Source organism: Molothrus ater, chromosome 2 (genome assembly GCF_012460135.2).
Source record: "Molothrus ater isolate BHLD 08-10-18 breed brown headed cowbird chromosome 2, BPBGC_Mater_1.1, whole genome shotgun sequence".
NCBI classification, from domain to species: Eukaryota; Metazoa; Chordata; class Aves; order Passeriformes; family Icteridae; genus Molothrus; species Molothrus ater.
In genome coordinates, this window is record NC_050479.2 from 78,662,930 (window position 1) to 78,682,224 (window position 19,295).

At 39.6% G+C, this 19,295-nt stretch overlaps 1 protein-coding gene across 4 annotated transcripts; it reads left to right on the plus strand.

Annotated features, from left to right (window-relative positions):
• The first annotated feature begins 518 nt into the window (after nt 1-518).
• FAM76B (family with sequence similarity 76 member B) lies at nt 519-13,229 on the plus strand. 4 transcript variants are annotated; one of them, XM_036393948.2, is made up of 10 exons: nt 520-684; nt 806-870; nt 1,363-1,417; nt 2,990-3,145; nt 3,999-4,195; nt 6,121-6,168; nt 6,369-6,449; nt 7,119-7,254; nt 9,915-10,016; nt 10,650-13,229. In XM_036393948.2, the coding sequence occupies exons 1-10, from the start codon at nt 580-582 to the stop codon at nt 10,737-10,739; spliced, it is 1,035 nt and encodes a 344-aa protein (XP_036249841.1). In that variant the 5' UTR covers nt 520-579; the 3' UTR covers nt 10,740-13,229. The 4 variants fall into 4 exon arrangements, with proteins under 4 accessions (XP_036249867.1, XP_036249860.1, XP_036249841.1 ...); XM_036393958.2 differs by having other exon boundaries at nt 7,122-7,254; XM_036393974.2 differs by lacking the exon at nt 6,369-6,449 and having other exon boundaries at nt 519-684.
• Nucleotides 13,230-19,295: the final 6,066 nt, after the last annotated feature.

Here is a 19,295-nt window from a genome sequence, read left to right on the forward strand (position 1 = left end):
ATAAAAGAAGAGCGAGGGCGCCGCTCAGCCAATCGAGAGAGACGGGCGGCGGGCGGGCCCCTGAAGCCAGCGGCGCGGGCGGGGGGCGGCGCGTGGGCACGCGCGGAGGGAGGAGGGCGGAAGAGGCCGGCCTTTGTCAGAGGGAGCCCCCGCGCCTCGGCCAATCGCAGCGCAGGGGGGCCGCCGCCGCCCGGCGCAGGGCAGGGCGCCCGCGGCGGGATTGGCGGCGACGGGGCCGGCGGGGGCGGCGATTGGGCGGCGGCGTTCGAAGGCAGGTTTGGCGCGGGGCGGCGATTGGCTGCGCGGGCGCAGCGCGAGCCCGGGCCCGGGGCGGAGGGAGGAGGAAGGAGGGAAGGGCGGGGGGCGCGCGCGGGGTGACGCCGCTGCCGCCGACACAAGGGGGACGCGGGCGGGCGGCGCGCGGGGCCCAGGGCGGCACCGGCGGCAGCGGCACCGGCAGCGGGACGGCGGCGGCGGCGGCGGCTCCTCCTCCTCGCGGCCCCGGCGGCCGCTCCGTCCCTCGCCCCGGCGGCACCTCCCCATTCCCCTCCCTCGGCCCGCCCGTGTCCGCCCCGCCGGATGGCGGCGGCGGGCGCGGCGGCCGCCCCGGCGCTTTATGCCTGCACCAAGTGCAACCAGCGGTACCCGTTCGAGGAGCTCTCGCAGGGCCAGCAGCTGTGCAAGGTGCGGCGGCGGCGGCGGCGGCGGTGGGGCGGCCCCGGCCGGGGCTGTTGGCGGGGCGGCGGGCGGGGGCGGAGCGCGGGCCGGGGCCCGGCCGGGCAGTAACGCGGCGCTTCCCCCGCAGGAGTGCCGCATCGCCCACCCCATCGTGAAGTGCACCTACTGCCGCTCCGAGTTCCAGCAGGAGAGGTACGGAGAGCGCCTGCTCGGGGCCAGCGCGGCTGCGGGAGCCGGGCCTGCCTGCTCCGGGAAGAGCGGGCTGAGAGGGGATCTCACCAATGCATATAAATATCTCCGAGGCCGGTGCCAAGGGGATGGTGCCAGGCTCTTTTCGGTGGTGCCCAGTGACGGGACGAGAAGCCGTGGCCATAAACTAAACCAGGGAAAGTTTCACCTCCACATGAGGAAGAACTTATTTACACTGAGGGTGATATAGCACTGGAACAGGCTTCCCAGAGGGGTGATGGGGTCTCCCTCTCTGGAGACACTCAGGATTCGCCTGTACACGTTCCTGTGTCACCTGCTCTAGGTGACTCTGCCTTGGCAGAGGAATGGGACCGGAGGCCCCTTCCAACCCTACTCTTCTCTGATTCTGTTTGCAAGTAATTGCATGGGAAGGAATATTGAAGTGTGTGTTCATCACCTAATTCAATGTTGTGCCATTTTATCTCATCTCTTTAGCAAAACCAACACAATATGCAAGAAATGTGCCCAAAACGTGAAGCAGTTTGGAACGGTGAGTAGTTACTCGGTTCTTTATGCTGAAGTTGAGCTTGTTTGTGCTTCAAACCGAGAACAAAGTTCTCTTGCAACTAATCAATCCTCTTATTTTCTTTTGAGAGAAAAAAAAATCCCAAAAACAAGCCCATGCTATAGATTGCCATCCAGAAAGGTGATGGAAAAGCCTGACATCTCTTGATTTCGTCTGTGGGTTACCATTTCTTTTCACAAATTGAAATCACTTTGGGTTATATATAGCTTAACAGTTAAGAATAATTTCAATATAGCTATTTGTAACAAAGCAATGTTATTTCATGCCACACATGGTAAGTTATTCCCTGCATATTCTCATAAGCACATGCTTCATGGCAGGAAGACCACTAGCTCTCGTTGTTCCTAATGAGTGGTAAATATGAAAATCTAGTAATACCACATACTTCATATTATGTAAGTCTTAAAAAATGCATGTTAATCATTGCATGTTGGGCTAATGCATCAAAATGCACGTTGAGCTAATAAGTAGAAAAGATTTTGAGTATTATCTGTATCCATGTTACTTTGCATTTTCTCATATTAAATTTTAGCTTCAGTTCTGTTGGAAAAATGAATTTTTCTATTATGTGAATGCACACATTGTATCTGAGCTGCCCTGCAGATGGGAGTTTTAGAAGGTATCAAGATAATCTTGTTGTGAAACAAAGAAGCCCTAACTTTCCTATACTTGACATAAACTATATTAGTTGAAATTCAACTTACTTGAGAAACATAATAGCTGTTGTTATTTGAGAAACATAATAGCTGTTGGTATGTAGTCAGGCACTTTGTGAATGTGTATGTAAACTGAACAAAGAAATGCTTTCAAAAGCTTAAAATGTAGCAAAATGAATGGCAGGACAGAGCCATCAATGATTTTATCAGTAGTTCATCAAAAAACAGAACTGCACTGAAGATATTCAGCTGCTTTTACCTATGAAAACTGACATCAGTTTTCTTTTTCAGCACTCCATAAGTCTAGTTGAGTGTATGATATAAAAGTTGATAACCTGACAGTTCAGACCAAACAGACCTGAACTTGGCTTTTGTTTGGTGGTGGGGCTTTTTTGTTTTAAGTTTCCTGCAGAATTACAGGGATTAGGATACTAATCTTGGAACTGTAGGATTATTGAATCCCTGAGCTGTGCAAAGGAGAGAGATGCCATCAGAAACTTCCAATCTAAAAAAATCACTTGGTTACTCTTTTTTCAAAGTTCTGTAAGTAATTTCTTTAGTAGTGCAGTAAAACTGAGAGAAATTGTCAACATATTTAAAAAAATAAAAAGCAGTACGTGTAGAGATCAGGATAGATGTGTGTGTTTCTTTTATTGTGTTTGGGTTTTCATGGAAAGTCCAGGCTGGTTTTAACCCTTGAAGAAGCATCATTTTAGAGGAAAGGTTTGGCACTGAAGATAAAAATGGTAGGAAAAATGTTCTTTAAGGTAGGTTATTTAAAGCCCTACTGGTTTTGAAGCATCATTGTGCAAATTGAAATACCTGTGTTCATTACTGCAAATACAAACGTATTGACTTCAGTTCAACTTTTTTTTTTCAGCCCAAGCCTTGTCAGTATTGTAACATTATTGCAGCATTTATTGGCACAAAATGCCAGCGTTGCACCAACTCAGAGAAGAAGTATGGCCCACCCCAGACCTGTGAGCAGTGCAAACAGCAATGTGCTTTTGATCGAAAAGAGGAGGGAAGAAGGAAGGTAGGCTTTGTTCCACGTTTCTCATGGCTTTGTCTGACAACAGTGTTCCTCTTCCAGAAGAGAAAGATTAACAGGAATGTATCTTAAGTTCTCTAATACTGGATTAAAGTTGCTGATCTGTGCTTTACAATATTTGAATTAAATTTTGTAACTTGCAATTGTTATTTTAGCTACTGAGCTAACTTTTAATTAAATCACTCTTTCTAAAAATAGGCATAAGTTTTAGCAGACAATCGTAGCTGGGGAACAGCAGTTAAGCAGCTCAACGGTTTCTCGTGTTTTGATATTTATTTTACTTTTATTTTCATATCCATTGGATCTCATGTGTGTTCATAACTTGAATCTGTCACTTTACCTCTTATCTGCCTGCCTTGCTTTTAAGTAGAGCACCAGAGAGGTAGATTGCTCTGAGCAGCCCTTTGTGTTCTGTTTTGTTAAATAGCTTTGTTGAGTGCCACTTTCTCATTCCAGAAGGTGCTGAGAAAATGACCTCAAAAGCCTCTTGACTGAACCCAAGAATAATGCTGTTTTTACAGAAGAATTTACTTGGTATAAGTAACACATTGTAAAAAGCTTCGTCCTTTTTTAAAGTTATTGTTATTTCTGCAATGTAGAGCAGGTCCGAAAATTGCTAGGACTCTTTGTAGCATAACTTTAAATGACAAGTGGAATAAGATTCACTTTACTAAAAGAAACTTGCATATATTGGAGATACAATAGCGATGTTTCATACCAAAGATGTTTGTTTTTCCAAAGATAATGGATGAAGTGAAACAAAATCTCCTTGCAAATATTGAGTACATCTCTCTAGTGCAATGTACTTGGAAATAAAACCTGAATTATTTCTCAAAAGGTTGATGGAAAGTTGTTGTGTTGGCTCTGCACGCTGTCCTACAAGAGAGTGCTACAGAAGACAAAAGAACAGAGAAAGAGCCTAGGATCTTCACATTCTAACTCCTCATCCTCATCTCTTACTGAGAAAGACCAGCATCATTCAAAACACCACCACCATCACCACCATCATCATCGTCACAGCAGCAGTCATCATAAGTAAGTATTTCAAAAATTAAAATAGGTGTTGGTAGATCTTCATCTTCTGTGTTCTGTTTGTACTGAGATAGTAAGAAAAAGCTATTTAAAACACGGTGTCAAAAGCAGTAGCAGAACATTGTTCTTCATGGTCTTTCAAAATCCTTGGATTCTTGGAGTTTGACTGAAGGTGGTTCATTAAAAAAAAGGAATTCTTGGTGATTGTCAACCTACTTGATGTTAGAATTGGTAACAGGTCTAGGAAAAAGGCTCATGGAATGGCTTCAGAAATGAGTTACTTGAGGGCAAACTTGTATTTGGTTTCTATGCAGCAACTGCTGAGTGGTACCTGCATTTGCCAAAGCAGTGAGAATCCTCATCCTGACTTGCTTCACCCTTATTTGTGTACAAGTAGTCAAAATTAAGAGGAGAAGCAGAAACAACAGTGTGGGATTGCCTTCAGTCTAGGGCCAGTTTGTACCTCTTTGCTAGCTTTTATAACCAAGTCTTGCTGGAGAAGGCAGTTTGGGAGTGGCTGTGATACAGACATAGGGACATAAGACTGTCAGTTCAGATACTGTCTCTCTAGTAACATTTCACATAGTTTTATCCCAATTTCTGCAGCTTTTCTCAACACATCATCTCTGGCCATGGCATAAGCAGCATACCAACCTTAATCTACATATCAAACTTATTTAGTCATAAACTCCCGAATTCATTTGGGATTTTGTGCTGCTATAATAGTAGTCATGATTCTTATTTTCATTTATAGATTTGTGGCAGCATAACTTCAGAACTACTTATGTTTTGTGTTTGATAGTAAATATTATGTCTGCAATGGTAATGACCCTGAACCCAGACACACAGACACTTTCCTTCTAAACTTCACATTTCTAGTGATTATAGTTTTTCATCTTGTCTGAAACTTGCCTATCCAAGTGTGACTTAAAGATAGAAGCCAAATAAGATGAAATTATATTGGTAATTAGTAAAAGAGAAAGGCCCATACTTTCACTTTAAAAAAGAGAAAATATTTGGCATTTTAGGAATTTGAAGGAAAAAATTTTCTCGTTTATGCATTGAGCTATTGTACTGTTCCTGTTCTTTGAAATCTCTGCTGAAAATTGAATTACAGAAAGTTAAATCTAATTTAATGCATTTGGCACAGGTACAGTAGGGATTAAATAGAAAAAATAAACTCTTTACTACTGGGCAGAGCTTCTGATACACTCAAGAGTTAAAGCAGTACTCATATCGATACAGATGACAGTGCTCCTGGTTTCCCACCTTTTTTTCTGTAGACTGCCACAGGTCCATTGCTTCTGGTCCAATTAATATGACTCCTTTCCCTGTCCATTTCAGTTATTGTTAAAATCAGACAATAGGAACAATGAGGTAGAAATACAGATGAGCTATTTCACTCAGTGCAATCTTATTCATTCTACCATTGCTATTTTAGTGTTCATTATTAGCTCCTTTTGAAACGATTGAAAGCAATTGGTTACACCTAAGAAGCAGTTATTTTCAGGGATCCATAACTTACTTACTCTTATGGCACCAAATGAGCACCATTTCAGGCAGTGTTCATACAGCAGTATGGGAATCCCAGGAGAGCTGCTTAAGACCAGCTGGCTGAGTACAAGATTAGCAAGACAAAGTTCACAAAAACTGGGAGGTATCAGCAAAAACGTTTGGCCATCCGTCTTGAGGCCTATGCCTTGTGACTTGTAATAGTGTAGATATTTAGCCAAGAAGTAATTTTATAGCATCCTGACATGCTAAAGCATGGTCAGAAACTCCAGTGTCCAACTGAAAATTCATAAATGTTCACCATATTAGGAAAAAAGAAGGAGGGAGGGACTTTTCTCAAGTAGAGATACCATTCACATAAACTTACAAGTAACGGCGTGTTTGATCAGTTACCAAGTACATTTCACATATTTCAGAATCAGCAATCTGAGTCCAGAACAAGATCAGGGACTATGGAAACAGAGGTAAATATGATATTATTTATTAATTTTCCTTTAATTTGTCTTGCTGTTTTCATTTAAAGAATTTCCTTTTTTCTTGCATTTCTGGCTAGTCTCTAGCATTCCACTTAGGAGCATGAGTTAGTTTTTTTACATGTACCAAATGGTGATACTAGAGAGTTGCATAGTATGAGGCTTTAGGTTTACATTTTGTTTGATTTCAGCCATAAATCCTCTGCAGCTATTCAGAATGAAACTCCAAAGAAAAAACCCAAACTGGAATCCAAGCCATCAAATGGAGATAGGTAAAGTTACATTTTTGTAAAGCTGAGCCATTTCAACCAAACAGAGCACTGATTTGTGGCCAGTTGCCTTTCTTTGTTTGTCTGAAGAATGAGGGATGTGAAACTTGTGTCCTCCCAGATGGATTATTGGGTGGCATCTGAGTGCTGTCAGTCAATTAAGTTTCGTTATTAGCAGAAAAGTAGCACTCTTTTCCTGCTTTTGTTGGGGGCAAAATTAAACAAAGCTTATGTACAAGGTGACAGTTATCAACCCCATGGTGTTCCCTCACATCAGGACATTGTTCTATCAGTTAGATGCAGGGTAGAACCTGCTGTTTTAAGCTGACCCAGTATCTAGAGAATTCTTTTGAACTTTAATGTGGGAGACTGAATCTTTATTCTGTCTCTGGCCAAATGGTCAGAATAAAAGTTAAAAGTGGCTGCTTCAGTCAAAAGGTATTTGTCCCCCTCAAAGCTAATACTGAATTATATTTCTGCAGGTGTATGTAATGTGTGCCATTAGTAAGGTAATTTGCCAGTTGCATCCATTTCTGTCAGGTACATACTTTTTTTGCATTAGTCCTTAAGGATGTTTATGGAATTATTAATTATCAAATTTGAAAGTTTTTTAAAAGTGTTTTTCTTTTTTTTTTTTTGATGCTGTAAGTAACTATTGGTTTTCACTTTTAGTAGCTCTATAAATCAGTCTGCAGACAGTGGAGGAACTGACAACTTTGTCCTCATAAGTCAGCTGAAAGAAGAAGTAATGTCACTTAAACGTCTTCTGCAGCAAAGAGATCAGACTATTTTAGAGAAAGATAAAAAGGTAAAAATTACACCTGCTTAATGAGAACTTTATAATTTTGTTTTCTGATTTGTCATCTCCTAAAATGTCAAAACAATAAGATAAAACAACAGTCAGATACAACTGTTTTATATAGCAGCTAATCGGATCTTAACATCTAAAGGAAAACTTTTGCACTCTTGTATCATGAATATATTTTGTCTCCTAAGTCAAAGAGTAACTCATCTTACCTCACTTCAGCCATGAAGAAGTTAGCCTGTTACTCAGGCTGCATGCCACAGATCATGGATAAAGAGCCAGACAGTTTGAGCATGTTTTACATGCTCTTAACTGAGTCATGGCAAAGAGCAGTAACCATTCTGAGTTTAGCATAGTTTTTATTTAGTTTTAAACTAAAGCAATGCTACCCATAATAAGTTGGTGTCCAAATTTCCATTAATGAAAATAAAGTGGTTTGTTTTTATAGGATTGGTAAGTACGTATACTATGAGTTGTCAAGTCTTTGTGGGTAGTCAGAGACTAGAAGAAAAGCTTGGATTAAGTGGCTGTCAGTCAACAATTTAAGTGAAATCATCAGGCCCAAGTGGCTTCAGCAGAACTCTTACAGAATATTCACCCTTCCAACAAACTAATGACTAGCAAGAAAAGAGGAATAACAACAAATACACACTTTGATTTGCATTTTCTTTAGTTCTCTGCATGCAGAGAAATAGATGCTTTTAGGACACTGTAACAGTGGCTCTAGAATGTCTGTTTAGGATTGAGTAGGTTATGGAATTGTATTCCAAGCAAATTTATTATATTTTCAAGTAAAATTTTGATTATGAATGCATGGTGGCCTACCAAACATTGATGGTTAAGAAAGACTCATTCATACTGAAAGGAAAATGCTTACACTTTTAAACCATAGTTCATTATTTTAATTTCTACACATAGTTGTGCTTTGTAAAGGATATTGATCCTATTTTCATTTATGTTACTGTTAAAATATACCTAGTGTTGGAAGTACTTGCTATTCCAAGCCTCTAAGTGTTTAATGTGAAAGAGCTGAACAGTCTCGCATGGATTCTCTTTAGGTATTTTCTTCAAAGGACAGACATTAGGCCCTGATCTTTCTCTTATAAAGCTAGGAGAAGACCATGAGTTAGTAGGAAGTTCACTTACCAGTTTTTATTTTCAATCTACTGGACAAAGCTAACAAAAGTGGTAGGTAAGGAAATGTCACCTACTTCTGCATAACCACTGCAGTGACTTGTTTTGTGCTGTTTCCATAGGGAGAGCATCTGTTGAGTTTAATATCCCCACTGCTATAACTATTTGACTTCAGGGTCTTCGAACTTAGTCTCCTTCAGGCACGAAGTCCTCACTTTCTGAATGTCACTTACTTTTTCAGCTGCTGCAGGGGGGACAAAAGCTGAACACATTATGCAGTGTTTGCATTGCTGAAAAATTACAACAAATGAACAAACTGCAGGTTTTTATCACTGTGAGATAGGAGACATGTACTGGGTGAAAAGCCTGAGCCATACCTGTGGGAGATTGCTGTTAAGGTTGTGTCTCAAGATTTGTGAAGGGACAGCATTTGAACAGTTTTCAATGCTCCAAAAGTAAAACCTTTGAATTGTATTGCATGGCAACAAAAACAGCTCAGTACGCCATCTTTACAGATAATACTTATTCATCACTTTCTGTTATGAGTCAAGGTATCAGCCATGTCATTATCAATGCTTATTGTGTGCAGCACTAGCCTTGTTTGTCTTTCTGCACAAAACGGTAATGAGAAACCACAACATTACTGTGAGGCCCTGAGACTTCATTGTTAGGACAGGACCACAGTTTGCTGAATGTTCACAGGTAGTTTGCTTGCCTAGTTGCATACTTCACTGTGGTGCAACACAATAAGTGGGACTAGTTTTTTATATTTAGTGTGAGATATGTGGGTTTGCACCGGATGCCCTGTAGGCTACAACAGCCATAAGTGCATGCCTTTTGCAGCAGTGTGTGTTCAGGGAGTTATGTACCATCATAGCAACATATCTGCACTTGGCCATTGATTGACTGCTCTTTTGAACAGTATCTGTTTCACTACATGTGATTTAACACATACTAAGGCTGGCAATTGCAGTCTTGGTAGTCACTTTAGGAGGGTATGCTCTGGTTTGTTGTGGCGGGCATCTTTGCTAGCAAAGAGGCTTCATTTCCTAATAAATCTGGAATGTATACATTATATATATTTTTCCTTCTGCTTAGGACAAAATGTAGCATAAAAGGACACAAAAACATCCTTTTTATTGTCTTTGTAGGAAAGATTTTTTGGGTGTTACCACACCTTATTACTGAGAGATGTAACTGAAGATTGTGGTAAGCATCTCACAGCTAAAAGAACAGCAAACTATAAATCACCAGTCTTGTATTTGAATTTTTTTTGTTGAGGTTTAGCCTATTTTATACAAAATTCTGAGCCAATAGTATGGTTCTATGACTACAGTTGCTTTCTGCATATAAAATAGGTATACACATTTTTCAAACTGCTTCTCAAGTGCTGAGCTGTCAATACTGCAATAGTAAATAAATACAGCGTTTCCTGGGATTCCTGAGCCTTTGCTAAAGATTTTGTGTATTGACTAGAAGATGTATCCTGTTGCAGTTCAGGGAATTTTCATAGGATCTGTGTTTTTCAGTTGACAGAATTGAAGGCAGATTTCCAGTACCAAGAGTCTAACTTGAGGACAAAGATGAACAGCATGGAGAAAGCTCACAAGGAAACTGTGGAACAGTTGCAGGTGCGTAATTGCTTATCAATACTTGGGAAGTACTTCAGATCATATATTTAAGGATCATATATTTAGGCTGTTCAGCATGTTCACTCCAATACAGTAGTACCAAATTCATGAATGGTCATTGCTGTGCTTAACTTTGGATGCATTGTGCAGCAATTCTGAGTCAACAGACAGCTTCCATATGAGTTAAACTCACTCTTTAACTAAAAAGGTAAAGCCTTATCTCACGTGCTTTCTCAAAGTTTATTTTTTGTGTCTGTTCTCTGACAATTTATCAGTTATCATTGGGCTATGGATCTGATTTAAGCACTCAGCATTAACACGTTGGCAGCTAGATGTCTCTTGTTAAAGTATGCTTTATCAGGAGGAAAGCCTGAAGTAGTTGCCTTACAAATCACAGACTGAGCAGACAATCAATGCAATAGTGGGTATACTAAATTTTGCAATATGGGGAGTGTGATTACTCTCTCTGTTGAAGACAGAATATGCATATCAAGAAACAGATACAGTTCTTTGAAAAGTGATCGTTACCTTCTCTGAATGTTCCTAGCATGTACATTTTCAGAATTTGTTCATAAATGCGAAGCACATGACACTACTATTTCAGTAACATACTTTTTTTAATCTGTGTTGCAGGCCAAAAACAGAGAACTGCTCAAACAGGTTGCAGCATTGTCAAAGGGTAAAAAGTTTGATAAAAGTGGGAGTATCCTCACATCTCCTTGAGGAACTGGTTCTTTGTGGGGTTTGCTACTCAACATACATTTGAGTAATTCTGTGAAGCCCTTAAAATCCTGTGTAGTGGAAAAAATATTTTTGCACACCAGATTAGTTGGCATGTTTCCTACATGTTTTTATAATTAATATGCAGCATTTTTTAGTTACTGTTCAGATGAAATACTTCAACTGGCTTGAAGAATGTTTTTATTTTTTTTATATTGGAAACCTTTTGCCAGCAATAGTATTAAACAATTGCATAGAGAACATAGCAGTGCTCTTTCTGAAAGGACAACATGCAATAACAAACTAGTTGTACTTTTTACAAAGTAGCAACTGAGTCTTTTAAACTACAATGATGTAAGCCAAAAGTTCATGAATCTGCAGTGACACTGAACACTGGTTTCTGGCAACTGTTCTTTTACTTTGTATGAAAATATAAATTTGGAATGGAAATCATGGTGCTCTCAAGTGGAACTAAAAAGAGGCATATATGTATGTGTAAATACGACTGTAATGGTTATATTCTTAGTTATAACAAGTAATTAGTGTTTAACATTCTTGTGATAGGGACTGACTGAAAGATTATCTATTGTACAGTAACAGAGGCAGTGTGCTTTTTGTAAGATTTACTGTAGACTTTTCTTGCAAGTGCCTTTCTCCAACTGTTTATTTATAGGAATATTGGTATTTTGTACATAAGGTTTTTATGTTTTAAAAATCATGTTTAATAAATGTTTTATGTAAATATAAATGTGTGTACAGAGGAATCTGAAACAAAGATCAAAGTGGCTAGTGCAGTGCTCGAGGCAGCATTAAGAGCTGGCTAGCTGATTGATGGACAGTGAGTATTGGCTTTAGATAACCTTTGTAGCTTGTGTCTGTGAGGTGTAGAATTTTATTAGTGCTGCTTATGCCAAACACTTCCTGAACAAAAAACAAAATTTTTTTTGCCACACTGGAGTTTCGTGGTTTGTTTATACATTTTTCCCATTTGGCACAGCACTGATTTTAATTCCATAGCAGACATTGTACTCCAATGTTACATCCTTAGCTAGTGATACACAGTCAAAGTTTTAATTGCGTTTCTTTCCCATTGTCTGATTTAATGTACTTGGTTGTAACTTATGGTGATTCTTCTTAATGAATTACAAGATTCACATCCCCCATTGAAGATGCACACTGAGAAAAGAGTAGCCAAAACTGAAATATTAAGGGAAGTCTTGAAATTAATTAAGGGAATGGATGTGGTGTTGTAGGGTGGGTTTTAATGTTTTGGGTGGATTTTCATTCTAAATTACATCAGTTTAAGGTTAGCTCTGCTCCTAATGGACGTGAGTCATATTCAGAAATTTCTATTAAACAATAATTTAGTATACCCCAAGGTATCTGTTCAGGAAGGTAAGTTATGAATCAGCATAAAAGGAAGTAGACTTACATGGGTAAAGGTTTAAGTCAGCTCTGGATACTGACTGGTAACAGGGTAGCTGTTGGTATTTCAGCAAGCTTAATTGTGTAGAAACAGCTACACATTTTTAATTGAAGAACAAAAGTCTATAGACCCTTGGCTGTTCACCCAGGTACTGAACTATGAATACTTTCTCAATAGTTCAAATGAGTTCCAGCAGCAACAGACTACTGAAAAATATGAAAAATTTAAGCTATCTTGTTTCGTATAGTATATGTGTATTTTTGTACCCTAAAATCAACTTTGTAAGTTTATGAAAGCTCCTCTTTAAACATATTAAACTAGGGTAGAGAATGCTGCTATCTTTGGGGTTGTTATTAATTTTTTTAGTATACAAATTTATGACTTTTATTAATTCAGATTCAATAATTGGGTCATTTTTTTCCATTTTGATGGTGACCCATACTCAGTGAGTTTTAAAATACAGAAATGCATAGCAAAATTAAGTGTTTGAATTAAGATTACTTAATGATATCAGTTCAAGCTGCAGTCAGGACATTTTAAAGAAACAAGCAGAAGTTCTGTATTAGAAGTAATTGACTTCATAAATCCCAGTCAGAAGAATTTTTACGGGTTTCAGAGTGTTTAGTTCTAATTAAATACCTGTGGGTTTTCTTACATAACCTCATTTTTAACATTAATTTTTTAAAGTTCTTAATTAGCCAACTGAATCCCTGTCCTGAGAATCGTGTTCTGGAGCAGTAGATGATTGACATAATAAACTGATGTTCTTTAAACGTGGATCTGCGAGGAGATTGTTGTACTGTATTGTGCTTTTTAGCCTGTTTCCAGATGTTGATTAGCATTGACCAGTAATGGCCATTTTGGCTCAAGTTATTTATGTATTTTAAGCCTGTGAATATTGCAGCCCCCTTTAGATAGTTTGTCCAAATCCACGTTCTGCAGTGAAGCTGTTCAGCTGTCCACCTGTATAGATAATTGAAATCCTGTACTGGCACACATCTGACCGTTGACATTTTGTACCTTTTCTAAATCCAATGTTTCACAATAAAATCTTGTCAAAACATTCATCTGTCTTTTAAAAATTATTCAAAAATCCATATTTTGTGTTAATCTTTCATGCTACATTACTCACTAAAAGTCTGTGGTCAAAAAATAGGCAGAATTTAATATTTCAATTTCTGTTAAAATTAGACACGTTGGGCTGTCTACAGATTGTAACAAACTACAGCTACAGAGTACTTTGTCTCATGAAAATATTTTTGTTTTCTACAACAGAATTATAATATATAGAAATATTTTCCTATCGAGAAGAAAAACACATGAAGTGACATTGATAATTTCTTTGTTCCCTTTCTTGTGTCTGCAGGAGTTAGGTGCCCACAGCAGCATCCTGCTGGCTGTCAGTCACAGTGGCTCCTAGTGTTTAGAGCTTAGGTCCTGCAGACTGTAAATCTCATTTTATATTTTTCTCAGCAATCAATCTTCGTCCTTCCCCTATCCAGAAGAATACTTGTCATTCAAGGATTAAAGTTCAAAGCAAAAACAAACAAACAAAAAAAACCAAACAAAAAACCAAAAAAAAAACCCCACAACCCCCCCCCCCCCCCCAAAAATACTAAAACAACCAAAAAAAACAGGTCCAACAAGAGAGTAAGATTCTCTATCTGGTCAAGGCAATTACTGAGAGGATCTTTGAGTTTTAGAGCATCTCAAAACTGTTGATGCTTTGTGTTAGGTATATTAATGTTCTAATGCTGGATTGCTCTCAGACTCATTTTAATGCAAACTGGCAGCAGCAGCTTTGAGGCCATTTATTTTTGAAGCTGAGAGCAAGTCAAAATTAGGTGTGGTGTACTTATTTTAGGTGTGGCTTTCATGTGACACGTGGAAAATGTGTGTAACTGACCATGTAACCAATTGTCTCCTGAAAAGATATTTGCATCATCTGAAGCAAATTTCCTTAAAGAAGATTTAAACTGATACAACCTGTGTATAGGCATTCAGGCAGTTCTTTATGGTCTTTAGTACCTTCAAAAGTTCAGAATCCACACTGATTTTTATGAAAACACTGATGTTTATGATTATAAACTATAGCTTTTGAAATGGAGTAACAGCTTTTCATGTCACTTTTATTCATTCAAATGATGACTAACATATTGGTACTACAATAGAATATACATTTTCTGATATATTATGTGCAATTGCTTTAGCTTTTGTACTGATACTACTGAGGTACATAAATTACTTCTGTTGAATCTCACAGAAGAAGTAGGGGGTATTGGACAGGGGGATTATTGCAGTGAAAGGAGATGTTTGTGCTGCTCCTGGAGAAAGGAGGAGGATAATGGAGATGTCAGGGCTAATGGGGAAGAGAGACCTCTGAGAAACCATGTTACTTGTTTATTGAATGTAGTGAATCACACAGCTGGGTTCTTTCAAGAGATACATATTTTCTATATCTGTAAAATGCAGTGTTGCTTACAGGAGATTTTTGGTTTTGTTGGGTTTTGTTTTTAGCAATACTAGAGCCCAGGTTTTAGAAATGAGCAGAATAAACTGCTTGATTAAATTGAAATACAAAGATGTAACATCCACCTTTTAAGCAGTTAGTCATAATTGTGTAAGTCAAAAAAAAACAGGTAAAACTACAACAGACCACTGCATACCATAACCCCCGCTGGGTAATGGTGCACGTTTCACTATACAACTCCAAGTGACTATCTCTCTATTCTCACACATTAGACAGAAATTGTCCTTGAAGGTATGTCACTCAGCAGCACATGAATCATTGACATTTTCCCTTGCTTTAACCTAAACAGAAAACAAGTCTGGAGTTGTCTGTTTGCCTTTGGAGCTGTTCATTGTAGTACACTGGCACTGTTCTAACTGACCCTGTTGCTCCTGGCAATTTCTCTTCAGTGTATCTCTTGGTGGGTAAAGGTAATTTTGCGTTTTGACTGAAGGAGGTTTAAGTGCCATAGATGCTGATGTGCTAGGCAAGCCAGGGGACAGTAGATACTCATTTCTGAAGTGTCTATTTTCCTTCTGCTAAAGGTTTCTGACTTTGTAGTACTTGGTAAGTACATTCATTTTTAATTGTCAGTTGTAAAACAGGCCTTCCAGCTTCTGCAGAATACTGAAGGCTAAAGTTAAACCTGTATCACTATTGCATACAAAAGGTCAGTATTGGAGGTGTAAGCAGAAGACTACTTTTATAGGGTCTTCTTTTGACTGCAGAAGGCTTGTGGACAAACAAAAATAGATTGGACTAACAAATAGGTGAGAGTTTAGACCCAGGCAATCTTACTACGGGTTGGGTCAGAGGAATGTGATGTATTCCTCCTATGGCTTCTGTGGGTATTAGAATTTGCAAATTGATTTTTCCCAAATTGATTTTTACCTCCTGTTGTAACACCTCTCCCACTTTTTCAGTGCCTTAGAGCAATGTGTTTTGAACTGAGTGCTGAAAACTCATGTTTTCCCTTATTTGAATCAACAGATAAATGTTTGCTGTATTTCAGTAAAAGGTGTAAAGCATTCACAATTTGTCCTTTATCAGATGCATCAACTCATGTCTTTAGTTTTATTTATAGAGATTCCTTGGGAAACTTTTTACAACCTTCCAAAAAGGGGAAGAGCTGTTAAGGTGTATTTGCGGGAATAACTTAAACCATTGCTGAAAGGCAAACAATTCAATCTGATTCACCTGAAGCAGTTTAGTAGTGCTCATACAACCTATTGCAGTGCTGTAGTTGCAGTGCATGTTACAAAACACAACCAGGAACAGTAATTTCAATCATTCCTTCAAGATCTACAAGGATTTGCTTGCTGGTCACTTACCTGACAGAGTGCATCATTCAATGAAGTTACCATAGGCAAAAAGCCTTTGTCATACAATCATGGAGTTTAAGTTGCAAAAGATTGTGGAGATCCAACCATTAACCCAGCCAAGTCCAGCCCCCCAATCCATGTCCCTAAGTACAAAATGTACACATTCTCTGAACACTTTCAGGGATTTGCCTAGGTAGCCTGTTCCAATGCTTGACAACCATTTCCATGAGGAAATGTTTCTTACTAACCAATATAAACCCCCCCAGTGCAATTGAAGGTTATTTTCTTTTTTCCTATCACTTGTTATCTGGGAGAAGAGACTGACTCTCACCTCACTATAACCTCCTTTAAGGTGGTTCAAGAGAGCAGTATTTCCCTGCCAGTCCTCCTTTTCTCTAGGCTAAGCACCCCCAGCCTCCCTCAGCCAGCCCTCATCAGCTTTGTGCTCTATAGCCTTTCCCCAGCTCCTGTGTCCCTTCTCTGGACATGCTCCAGCCCCTTCTTGCAGTGAGGGGCCCAGAACTGGACACAGGATTTGAGGTGTGGCCTCACCAGTGCTGAGTACAGGGGGACAATCCCTGCCCTCCTCCTGCTGGCCACACCATTGCTGATCCAGGCCAGGATGCCACTGGCCTTCTGGGCCACCTGGGCACTGCTGGCTCAGGTTCAGCTGCTGTTGTCCAGCATGCCCAGGCCTTTCCAGCTGTGACCCAAGCGCAGGACCCAGCACTTGGCCTTGCTGAACCTTTTATAATTGGCCTCAACCCATCAAGGCAGTCTGTTCAGCTCCCTCTGCAAACTGTTCTTGCCCTCCAGCAGATCAACAATCACATTTGGTGTCACCTACAATCTGGCTGAGGGCACTCAATTCCTTTCCCCAAATCACTGATAAAGACATTCAACAGGAGTGGCCCCAATACTGATCCCTGGGGAGCCCCACTTGTAACCAGCTGCCAGCTGGATGTAACTGTGTTCGTCACCACTCTCAGGACTTGGCCATCCAGCTGGTATTTTATCCACTGAGCAGCACCTGTCCAAGCCATGAGCAACCAGCTTGTCCAGGAGAATGCCATGGGAAATGGTGTCAAAGGCTTTACTAAAGTCCAGACAGACAATATCCACAGCCTTTCCCTTATCTGCTAAGTGGGTCAGCATATAAGGAGATCAGGTTGGTCAAGCAGGACCTGCCTTTCCTAAATCCATGCTTGTTGGGCCTGATCCCCTGGTTTTCCTGCATGTGCCATGGGATGCACACACGGTGATCTGCTCCATGACCTTTCCCATCCCTGAGGTAGGTTTCATGATCACTGTGTACTAGATCATGTGCACGAGATGGCCTCCAACTATCTTATAACATCTGCAAAAGTGGAGTGAGCACTTGATACCTCCTCTTACTGGAATGGCATGGTGCTATTTTGCATAGAAAACAAATTGCCTTGCAACATGCATTTGAAAATTATTTCTTCATTCTTTCATTAAAGATACTTCAGTCTTTTTCCAGTCATAAATATGCTCCAGTTTTTAAGGTGGGATTGGTACACTGTTTTTTTTTTTCTTTTAGTTGTCTCTAAAGGCAGTGATATGTAAAGATTTTTTTAAAGCAAACACACTGTTGGATCATGTTTATCAAAACTGATGGAATACACCTCTCCCCTTACTTCCTGATGATAAATATATAAAGGGAAAATAAAGCTAAATAGGATGGCTGCCTACCTAAGATTAGCCACTAGATGCTGCCTAAACCCCACAGTGTATGGTTCTGCTTTCTGTGTAGCAGCCAGCGCCCACAGTGGGTAGCTGTTCCTGTTCAACACTGAGGCTAAAATGAGAATATCCTAAATGCTGAAATATAGTACTTTGGAATGCTTTTTCTATGTGAGGATGACTGTGCAGTGGAACAAGTTCCTTAGCTGGTGGTAAAGTCTCCATCCATGGGGAGATTCTCAAAAGCTACCCAGTCATGATCCTGGGCAACTGGATCCAGGTGGCCCTGCTTGAGCAACAGGGTTGGACCAGATGACCTCCCAACCTCAACTGTCCTGTAATTCCAAAACCTAAACAGGTTTCCTTCATCTATTAAAACACAGTATTTTTAAATGAAAAAAAAATAGGTAAGCAACATTTTGATGTGTTCAGTTTTTCCCTCACAGTGTTCAGTTCATTTGAATAGACCAGAAAAAAACCCCAACATTTTTTGTAGTAGCCATTCACCTGCTAGGCAGAGTGCTGCACTAGGGAAACATATCAAATTATATGTATGATTGTTACATAACCGTCAAGATAGTTTGCTGATCTTGTAAAAGAAATAGCTTTGCATGAAGAAACATTTCTAAACGTTATTTTTGGTAGCAAATTTCAAGTAAACAGAGCAAGGAGAAGTAACTTCCCATCTATTTCTTTCCTGTTAATCTCCTGCCAACATGATATAATTCTCATACTATGCAAAGTCAGAAACAAGTCTGTTTGAAAATAGTGAAGTTCCCAAGAGTACTTATCTTGCTGTCCAGATCTCTAAAGCCCTTTCGCTTTGTTTTGTTTTTTGTTAAGAGACAGCATTCTAAATTTGGTGTGGAGCATGTAGGACCTCAGGAGTGTGTGCAGTGCTGCTTTCCCTTTATCCATAAATACCTCTTACCTTCTGTCAAGTGTGCCTATGGCTGAAGTACAGTTGTAGATCACATTCAGTCTGAATCACCACTTGTCAGCCAAATCCCAAGCACTGTTCTTCTCAAACAACTTCTGCTTTATTAAATCTGGGTTTGGATGTGTATCAAAATCCTAAGTCAAGAGTCAGAAAAGCAGCATTTTGGAACTGTTGAGGTTTTAATTTTATCTTTGCACAACATTTATATTATTATATATTTTTAGTTTATTAATTCATTTGAAAAAGCAAACTCACAGTTACAGAGTAGCTCTTCACATCTTTCCTTGTGTCAGGAGAGTAGTCCTCCACTTGAATAAGGAATGTAGCTTTCTTTTTGACTTGCTATCATGAGGACATTTGCATTTTCCTGAAAAGTATCCTTGCAACAACTCACTCAGTATTGTTCCTGAGGCATACAGAAACCATAGCAAAAATCAGATACCATCTTAATCCCTTCATAATTCTGTCATAGATAACATTTTAAGTTGAGTAAACTAGGTGATAGTGTTGGAAAAAAAAACATAAGCTATTGAGATAATTTTAAAAAGCAGTAAATATGAATTTTATAGTGATTCAGAATGCACTCATGAGCTTGATTCTACTGTCAAGATTGCTATCAGGCTGATAAACATGCTTGATCTTATAAAGACAAAAAAAT